Raw genomic sequence first — 10,398 nt, forward strand, 5'->3', positions numbered from 1 at the left:
ATTTCTCTGTGTAGTCCTGGCTCTCCTAGAACTCACTCTGTAGACCAGGTTAAAATGCTTATACATTACCAACTGAATTCCTCTACATTTTAATAGACTAGACCTTTGAGGGGGAGCCATTATACCTCTTAGGATTGCTAAAAGCAATGAGATGGGTAAGAGCAGGCTGACCTCAACTTTGTAGGCACATTTTTGCAGAGACATTTTTGTTCTCTTACACTATGTGAAGGTGTAATATTAAATTCACCGAGTGATTTTCCTTAATGTAGAAGACTTGTTAAGGCTAGGAAAGAAAGAAAGCCAAGCGAGGTGAAGTATGACTTTAATCCCAGCGCCTAGGAAGCACGGGGGTGGATCTCTGTCAGTTTGAGACCAGCCTGGTGTACAAAGCAAGTTCCAGAACAGCCAGGGCTGTGTTATACATAGAAACTCTGTCTTGAAAAACTGCAGAGAAAGGAAGATTCTAAAGCTAGAAAAGGAAGAAACAAAATTTCAAGGTTAGTAATGAGTGGACAGTATATTCTAGAATTAATTTTATGAAGTGTTCTGTTTCTTGGCAAGTTTGCATTTTTAATCTATAATTATTTTAACATAATATTACATTGTACGTGGGCAGGCGGAGTAGAGTTAGACGTTTAGCTTATGTATAAAGATAGATTTGCATTGGTGATTTACTGTTTAACATACATAGATTTACCATATCTGAGATCCTGGGTTAGATCCTCAGCACCACAAGGAAGGATGGTGAGCAGGAAGATAACTTGGAGGTGAATAGTTATTAATAAATGATTTTGTTTTGCTAAACTTGGCTTATGATTGTAGCTATATAACTAGGGATAGCTATAATGATAATACTTACCTTCACTGAATTGCTAAAGATGGATGAGCCTCAAAAACCTTGAAAATCTCTCATTTAAAACCTCTTCCATTACTTTAAGATTCTTCTTGGAGGCATAGTCAAGTTCCCAGATCTTCATCAATGGTACTTGGTTCATTTGGAACAGACTTGATAAGAGAAAGGAGAGATTTGGAGAGGAGAAGAGATTCCTCCATTAGCAATCTTATGGATTATAATCACCGGAGTGGTGATTTCACAACTTCATCATGTATGTAGAAACTATATTGTTAAGTATAGCTTATATGTTATTACAAATGTTCCCTGTGTCATTAATAAGACTACAGTGAAGGAAATGAAGTGAATTCTAATTTCATATGGAGATACCAGAACTGTAATTTTTTTTTTAGTATCTTTGTTTACTCTAAAAAATATAAACAGTCTAAAACATGTTCTTGACTATCTGGATTCTGTCTGCTTTAAAAATTTTTAATACATCTTAATAAAATATTACTAGCTAGTTCTTTATGTGTATGAGTGTATTTGCCTACATGTGTGGCTGTGCACTACTGTGCCTTGTGCCCAGGGAGGACAGTACTGTGACAGATCCTCTAGATTTGAGTTGCAGATGGCCGTGAGCCACTGTGTGGGTGCAGAGAATAGAACCCATGTCCTCCAAAAAAGCTAGTGATCTTTCTAGCCCCTGAACATTTTAAGGATTGTGTGGAACTGTATGATTGTTTTGATTTTAATTAAACTTTGAAATGTATGGTTTTTCTCTCTGTATGTAAACTCAAGCTTTTCAGAAGTGATCACATTTAAGTAACAGAGAAGAGTGCTGCTCAGAGTTCACAGTATCACGTAGGAGTGGATTTGTGCTTCTTATAATCACAGTCCAGAGCAGATAGAGACTCAGCCTGTTGATAGTTTATTCTTCTGTTGGTTCCCATAGATTAGTACAGTAATAAATGTACCTCGTACACAGGGTATATTGAAAGTGTTTTTTTTTTCCGTAAAAGAGTAATAGTTTATCTCCACTTAGATTAAAACCAACAGTTAAGGAGGTCTGTTTTTATCTTGTTGACCTTGAGGCAAGGCCACCCTTTACTGCAGAGGAGCCTGGAACTCAGGGATCCTCCTCCCTCTGCCACCCAAGTGCTTACAGTATTCCTCTCTGCCCTGCTTCTGAAAATGCAGATTAGCAGAGGCCTCTGTTGAGCGCAGCTCCAAGCCAATGTTAAAGGGCTAGACATTCTTACCTGTTAGCAAGGCATATCATGAAATTATATGGACGATAACACTTAATATAAAGTAATCTTCGTATGTATTGCATAGAATAAGAAGACTCTCGAGAACTGTTTTCTTGGAATGCTTTTTTTTTTTTTAATCACACTATTACTTAGCCTAAAGTTGTGTGTCAGTATCCGTTTCCCATTAATGCATTTAACTTGCCTCATCAGCTCTGTTTTTGAATTTGTAGTAATCTTTGAGTTTGTACTCTACTTGGGAGTACTTCAGAAGTAAATTTTTTCCTATAAACTGTTAGTGATAAGATAGCATTTCATTTCAAACCCTAGTCTTTCAATTTGGCAGGAGTCAATAAATGTGCATTCAGTAATGCTTAAATTATTTCATAATTGGTTACCTTCCCTTCTTTCAAAAATAGATGTTCAAGAAAGAGTTCCTTCTTCATATTCACAGGGAGCAAGACCAAAAGAGAATGCAGTGAGCACTTTACAGTTGAATTCATCATCCACCAATCACCAATTGCCTTCTGACCATCAGACAGTACCAAGTTCTAGGGACTCCAGTAGAAGTTCTTTCAGATCACATTTTTCTCCAAGACAATCAGAATCTTTTCGCAACAGTTCACATCCTGCATTTTCCTATCTTTCAAGTAGAAATGAAACTCCAACTGTAAGCAATTCGGAAAGGGTTGGTTCCTCTCCGAGACCATTTCAGGAGTCTTCTGACAATGAAGGCAGGCGTACAACCAGGAGATTGCTATCACGGATAGCTTCTAGCATGTCATCTACTTTTTTTTCACGAAGATCTAGTCAAGATTCCTTGAATACAAGATCGTTGAGTTCTGAAAATTATATATCTCCAAGAACCCTGACTTCGCAGTCTCGGAATAATGGAACATCGTCTTCTGAAGTTAATGATGGCAGGGCATCTGAAGCATCTCAGGGATTTAGATTTCTTAGGCGAAGGTGGGGTTTGTCATCTCTTAGCCAAAATCATAGCTCTGAACCAGATGCAGAAAACTTTAACCAAGAATCAGAAGGTAGAAATACAGGACCATGGTTGTCTTCCTCACTTAGAAATAGATGCACACCTTTGTTCTCTAGAAGGAGGCGTGAGGGAAGAGATGAGTCTTCAAGAATATCTACATCAGATGTGCCACCTAGATCTCATATTTTCAGAAGAGAATCCAATGAAGTAGTTCACCTTGAAGCACAGGGTGACTCCCTTGGGGCTGCTGCCAGCAGACCACAAGCATCTGGAGCATCAAGCAGTGCTTCTGCAGGTGGCTCCACACCAGATTTGCCTCAGGGCGGAAGAAATCCAGGAATAACAGGGATTCTTCCTGGCTCCTTATTCCGGTTTGCAGTCCCGCCTGCACTTGGCAGTAATCTGACTGACAATGTCATGATTACTGTAGATATTATTCCTTCAGGTTGGAATTCAGCTGATGGGAAAAATGATAAAGCTAAAAGTGCACCTTCAAGAGACCCAGAAAAACTGCAGAAAATCAAAGAAAGGTAAATTTGAATATTCAACATACATTGTAAGCTGCTAGATCAGATTAAAAATTTAAAGTAGCTCTTGTTATCTAGAGATTCTTACAGACAAATGGTGATATAACCATAAGGTAAGTTCTGGGGCATGAATTTTATCAAGAAATGATATAACATGTCTTAATTTATTTTGATATGTACAAATGCAAATCATTTTTTCCCATCGATAGAATACTGCTCAGTGGAATTTTAATTAGGAAGAAGAACCAAATGGTAACAAATTACCAATCTGTACTAGCCTTTATTAAATTAATTGGCTTACCACTTAATTTTTTTTTTTTTATTTCTCAATTTTCCCTTTTAAAGATACATTTTAATATGGGCTATTTTCCTGATTTTAAACTTTCTACATTTTTATTTTAAACAAACATTTACTCTTCCCTAGTACTATTAGCTTTAATACTTGTTTTTTATAGCAATTTCTTCTGATTGTAAGCTATCTGAAGATTGTAACTTAGATTTCTTACCTTCAAAGATGGCTTTATTGATCTTGATTGTTTACAATGATGTACCACTCTGCCTAGCTAGGTAGGTTTTGGTTTTATTTGGTTGATTTTGCTTTCTTTTGTTTTTGACATAGGGTCTCATTATTAAGTAGCCCTGGTTGGTCTAGAACCAATAGAGATCTACCTCTTCTTGTCTCCCACATGTATTAAAGACATATACTACCACACCACATCCTAGATAATATAGTTTTTTTTTTTTTTAAGATTTATTTGTTTATTTTATGTGTATGAGTACAAGATGGCCATGAGCCATCATGTGGCTGCTGGGAATTGAACTCAGGACGACGCCACTTACTCTGGCCCCGCTTGCTCGGGCATAATACACTGTGCACCAGAAGAGGGCATCAGATCTCATTATGGGTGGTTGTAAGCCACCATGTGGTTGCTGGGATCCGAACTCAGGACTTTCAGAAGAGCAGTCAGTGCTCTTACCCACTGAGCCATCTCACCAGCCTCGATAATATAGTTCTAAAGGAGCATTTATCTTGACAGAGTTTTTATAGTATGTGTTTTTTGTGTATTTATTGTATTTTGCCTCATATATCAGGATTTTAAGACTTGAGGTTGATAAACACACAGAAAAATTGGATCTGCTTAGTAAAATGTAATTGAAACATGAAAGGAAACATGTTAAATACAAAATAGAATGTTGAGCTTTTAAGAGTAGTTTGGGCTTAATGCCATGTTTCTGATTAAGCTAAGGCAGAAAGTTACCTTACAGTCTATGTATCCCTTTCTGTAAATGTCTGGCTAGCTTGACTCAGTGTCTAAGCTGTATTCATTCAATACTGTCAGTTTACTGTGTACCTCTTTCATGTGCCATCAGTTAACTAACAATATGAATTTTAACAGAAAACTTTGCTTGTTAAAAGTGAATTTACGAGGCAGAGGCAGGCGGATTTCTGAGTTCCAGGCCAGCCTGGTCTATAGAGTGAGTTCCAGAATAGCCAGGGCTACACAGAGAAACCCTGTCTTGAAAAACCAAAAAAAAAAAAAAAAAAAAAAAAAAAAAAAAAAGAATTTACATATAAATGGCACATGTTAGCCTGTTAGAGGATAATAGAAAATGTGTGTTTTAAAATCCTTCCTTTATAGATATCAGAAAGATTTAGTAAGATTGTTGTGAAGTAACCTTATTCTATTGCTGACAAAATTCTAAAGTTGACAAAATGATGTGTGTGCCATTTTACTATTGAATTTCCAGTAACCTAGAATACTTCAGTAATTAAAATCTTAGTGATTTTGAAAAAAGGTGAACTTAAGATGCATTTCTAAAAACAAGAGGTGAGCCATGTGAAGATGAACTCTCAGGTCACTCTCATTGTTGCTTGCCGTACTCGGTATAAATAGAAATGAAAGACTGAGATTCTTTATGGTGAAGTGGCTATCTAGGAGGAATTAAGATAGTTCTGAATTATGTGCCTTTTCTTTCAGCCTCCTTTTAGAGGACTCTGATGATGAAGAAGAAGGGGACTTATGTAGAATTTGTCAGATGGCAGCAGCATCATCATCTAATTTATTGATAGAGCCATGCAAATGCACAGGGAGCCTGCAGTATGTCCACCAAGAGTGTATGAAAAAGTGGTTACAGGCCAAAATTAATTCTGGTAAGATTCACCTTTTTAGATAGTTTTCTGATTCTTTTTCTAAGAGATATACATATTGTAGTTATTTCAGCTAACAAATCTTCCATAATTTATTAATAAATTTATTCATACTTATATGCTATATATATAATTATAATTTAACCAGTGGTTATGACATATACTACCTTACACCATACTAAACGATGAGTCAGGCCCACTCACCATTTAGCAGCTATGTATTTTGAGAAAGATTTATTGCATTGTGTCATTTGTCAGGTTGTCAGGAATTCCTTTGTTGTACCTGTTCTCATGGTATTGCTTGTGAAGGGAGCACCTTTCTTAGGGTACATCTTTTAATTTTAGACCTTGATAAGAAGGATTTGGCTTTCAGAAGGAAAACATTTTAAGAAAGACTTAGGTGTATTTAAGGAACTGAGTGGTCATGATATGGGTGGCATCTAATAATAGTTGAATATGGGTTTGGTTGATACAGTTGTGATAAAAGTAGTAGTTGAGGCTAGCTTTTGCAAGACTTTTAAAAAATAGGAGTTAGAGCTTAAGTTTTTATGTAGGTATAATAGGAAGCCACTGAGGGATGCAAAATTGAAATAATCTTTTTGTTTGCTATTTGATTTTCCAAGATAGAGTTAGTCTTTGTAGCCCTGGCTGTCCTGAAACTCTTTGTAGACCAGGCTGACTTCAAACTCACAGAGATCAGACTGCCTTTGCATCCCAGGTGCCTGGGACTAAAGGTGTGTACCATCACCACCTGGCTGAAATGATCTTTTTTTATAGCTCTGGAGAATAGATTACAGGGCAAGACCAGACCTGTAGTCTGGAAACCAAGCATAATCAATTTTCAAAATACTTGGTGGAGTTGGTGATTGATAATTAGCATGTGGTATTGCTGGTAGTTTTCATAGAAATGGGATGGTATAGGTATGTTTTAGAGGTAGATTTATTTAAATTTGCCAGGAAATTAGATGTGATAGGAAGAGGGAGAAAGAACATCTGTTGTTACCTTGTGAGAATAGACCTTTTACTAAAATAAGAAAGATAGAAATAAAATTAGATTGAGACAGGGCAAACTCAGTTATATATGTGTACTAAATTTGAACTTCATTTTAGGTAACTTCACAGAAACATCAGATAGGCTATTAGCTTAGACAAGCCTCATCATTTCAGAAGGAACACTCAAAATTAGTTTTCAGTACCACAACATTAAGTAATGCTGGAAGCTTTGAGGTTAAAGTTCTAGAGAAAGATAAAGTATCAAAAAAAAAAGATAAAGTATCAAAAAAAAAAACCAAATCCCTGAATAAGCCAAAATAAAGTGGGTATGTGTAAAAGTGGGTATGATTAACTCAGCATTGATAAGGATTGAAGAATCTTAAGATGATAACCCATATAATGATCTAAGGATGTGATTTAACAGGATAAAGTGCTTGCTGTGCAAACTTTGAGGACCTTAGGCCAGATCCCTTGCTCCCATGTAAAAGCCTAGCATGGCTCCAGTCATAGCACTGGAGTTCCAGCTACTGCAAGTAAATTGGAGAGTTTCTGATTCAGTAACAGACACAGCACAGTCACAAAAATTAAGGTAGGTAGTGATAAAGGAGGATACCCAGTGTTGGCCTCTAGCTTTCATGTGTACACACATGGACATACATGTAATAAATATATACACATTTTTTTAAGTGAAAAGATCGATAATTTGTATGATAAAGGGAGATACTACCTCATAGGCTCTTTTCCCAGCAAGCTGAGATATAAGGTAGCAAATTAGGATATTATATGGGGGCAGGGGAAAACATTTATTTTGAGTTAGGGAAACATGAGCATGTTTTTGAGAGAGTGTTGGGTTGGAGCCAGGGAAATCCATGCAAAGATCAAAAGAAGGCATCTGGAGCACAGGATGGATAGGAGGAGAGCTGTTTCATGTCCAGGAAGCTAGTGTAGATACGAGTGTTAATCTGTTTGTTGCTTTGGTAAAAAAATGTATGGCCTGCTGTAGAAATGTTTCCATTTTCCTAGAGAAGGAGATTTTTAATTGAGGGATAGGTTAGCAGGTCTTTAGATGCTGGGAAAGTAACATTCTGGGATGGATAATTAAGATTTTTAGGTAACATAAATAATTTTAGAGAGGGGGAAACAGCTTAGTGGCAGAGTACCTGCCTCGTATTTGTAAGGCCCTGTGTTTTAATACTCAGTCCCGCCAAAATTAATTGAAATGAAAGACATGCATTTTTAAGAGTGGTTTACCGGTGGTGGCGGTGGCGGCGGTGCATGCCTTTAATCCCAGCACTTGGAAGGTAGATTTCTGAGTTTGAGGCCATCCTGGTCTACAGAGTGAGTTCCAGGACAGCCAGGGCTATACAAAGAAACCCTGTCTTGAAAAACCAAAAAATAAAAAATTAAAAAAAAAATAAAGTTGTTTATTGATTCTTTGACACAGACATAGATTAGAATACATTGTGCTTGTTCCTTTGCTAATGAATAGAATTAAAGATAAGTGCAAGATAATTTTGATTGTGGAAGTTAATCAGGAAGGGAGTAAGGATATCAATGTAACGTCATAGTATGGTGTTAAAATATGCTGGTGAACAGGAAGCTTTCAGTTCCATTGTGTTCTTATGGGAGCATTATGGTGACTAAGTAGTCTGTAACAATTTGATGAAAATATAATGATTTCACATACAGCTCAGGCAAATGGACAGCATAGTTTTTCAGCTTGGTTCTTCTTTCTGTGAGGTACAAAGGAAACTCCCAATTCCCAAACTCCAAGACGGAGATGAGCTCAACCTGGACTATGAGGACTGCTGGCTATTAGATAGAAGCCAGCATTCTGAAGGAGCTTGTAAAACTAGCTCCTGTATGCCAGAAGGAGTCATTTCCCTTACCTCTGGCAGAGGGAGCACATAGCTCTCTGATGACATATACCTATGGTTGCCTTTCAAAGCTTTTGCTGGTCTCCAGGCTTCTTGAGTACAACAAGTACCTGTTCTGTGATCTACTCCACCCCAGCATGCTGGTTTCTTACCTCCCCAGAGTTGCCTCCTCCATTCCCTGTTACTCTTACTGCTTTCTGTATCTCCCCTGCTACTCTCCACTCTTGCGGATAGCTCCTCTGTAAGATCTTTCTCTGCTTTGGATTCCTCCAGATAACTCTGGCTATTTTCTTTATAATGGAGTGTCATGTTGGCCGTTTTTTTGTTTTGTTTTAACTCTGCCCCTTTCATACACTTTCATTTAGGCTACTTTTTAAGAAAGGGTTTGATGATGCTCTTTCTCTCAATCTACAAAGTCTCGGTGTAGATTTGTGCAAGTTTATTTTTAAAGATTGTGAGTGGAGCTGAATTTAAACCTCTCTTCACTACTACTCATAAAACGTACTTTAGGACAGATTGCAGTTGGTTGTTGTATCTAGTAATCCCCAAATAGTAGGAAAGTCTACATAAGGACCTACTAACATCTACATTATAAATAACTAAAGTCTACATGTGAGTACCTACTAATGTGGAACTATTGGTATGAGGTAAACAAGTGTTGAGTGTGACAGAAGTTTCCCCGTGGCCTCCAAAATTGTGAGGCCTATATATGTGTACTCCGATATTAAAAACTAGTCTGAGTATGTAACTAGTGTTTGAAATGCTAGGTCATTAAACATAGCTATCATTATATGCCGTCATACTTCAGGAGGAAGTAGGAAGGTACAGGTGACATTCCTTTGCCTCACTGTCAGCTTCCCATAACTACAGGATAGATGAATTTTAGGACTTTTAATAAGGTATCTAAATGATGGGTGGAAGCATATAGAACATATCTGTCATTGTACATCATTAATTTTGCATACATTATTTGTTTATTGCAATATTGTAATCTCATCTTTCATGCTTTTCTACCCCCAATGTTTTAATCTTTGAGCTTAGGACAGAAAAGCTTTACTATTTGCAATTTGATTTTTGTCAGGTTCTTCATTAGAAGCTGTAACTACCTGTGAACTCTGTAAAGAGAAGTTGCAACTTAACCTGGAGGATTTTGATATTCATGAACTACATAGAGCTCATGCAAATGAACAAGTTAGTATATTTTGCCTAATTTGGTAAGTGTCTGTTGTGTGCTTAAAGGACAGCTCTTGAAGAAAAGATTAAGTCATGGTCAGAAAACCTAAATTAATAATAATCTTACTATAATTTGAAAAATGAGAAGTTTACCATTTCATTAGAAAATTCCCTTTAAATAAAAGATTAAATTAAAGTAAACTGTCAGGCTCCATAAGTAAACCTAAAAATTGATAAAAGTAGCGGGGCGGTGGTGGCGCACGCCTTTAATCCCAGCACTTGGGAGGCAGAGACAGGAGGATTTCTAAATTTAAGGCCAGCCTGGTCTACAGAGTGAGTTCCAGGACAGCCAGCGCTATACAGAGAAACTCTGTCTTGGAAAAAAAAAAGAAAATTAATAAAAGTTTAGGAAATTGGGCTCAAAGTAGGTATTGCCAACCTTAGCTCTCCAGTATTGATTAAGTAATCTAGTTGGAAGAAACAACCTAGTTTTTTTTTTTTTTCTTGTCGAAGGAATTCTGAGAGAAGCATACATTTTCAAGGGGAGTATGAAGTGATTTCATCCCAACAAAAATGAATCCACTACTCATTTGTTCCTTACTTGCTTCT

The 10,398-nt window shown here is 36.9% G+C and overlaps 1 protein-coding gene across 1 annotated transcript in view; it reads left to right on the plus strand.

Annotated features, from left to right (window-relative positions):
• Positions 1–10,398, plus strand: part of Marchf7 (membrane associated ring-CH-type finger 7) — a 36,189-nt gene that overhangs the window by 18,190 nt on the left and 7,601 nt on the right. The window contains 4 exon segments of the mRNA XM_031370373.1: positions 939–1,106; positions 2,502–3,600; positions 5,577–5,749; positions 9,698–9,807. Of these exon segments, the coding sequence (XP_031226233.1) occupies positions 939–1,106; positions 2,502–3,600; positions 5,577–5,749; positions 9,698–9,807 (1,550 nt within the window).

Source organism: Mastomys coucha, unplaced genomic scaffold (assembly GCF_008632895.1).
Source record: "Mastomys coucha isolate ucsf_1 unplaced genomic scaffold, UCSF_Mcou_1 pScaffold15, whole genome shotgun sequence".
Taxonomy (NCBI): domain Eukaryota; kingdom Metazoa; phylum Chordata; class Mammalia; order Rodentia; family Muridae; genus Mastomys; species Mastomys coucha.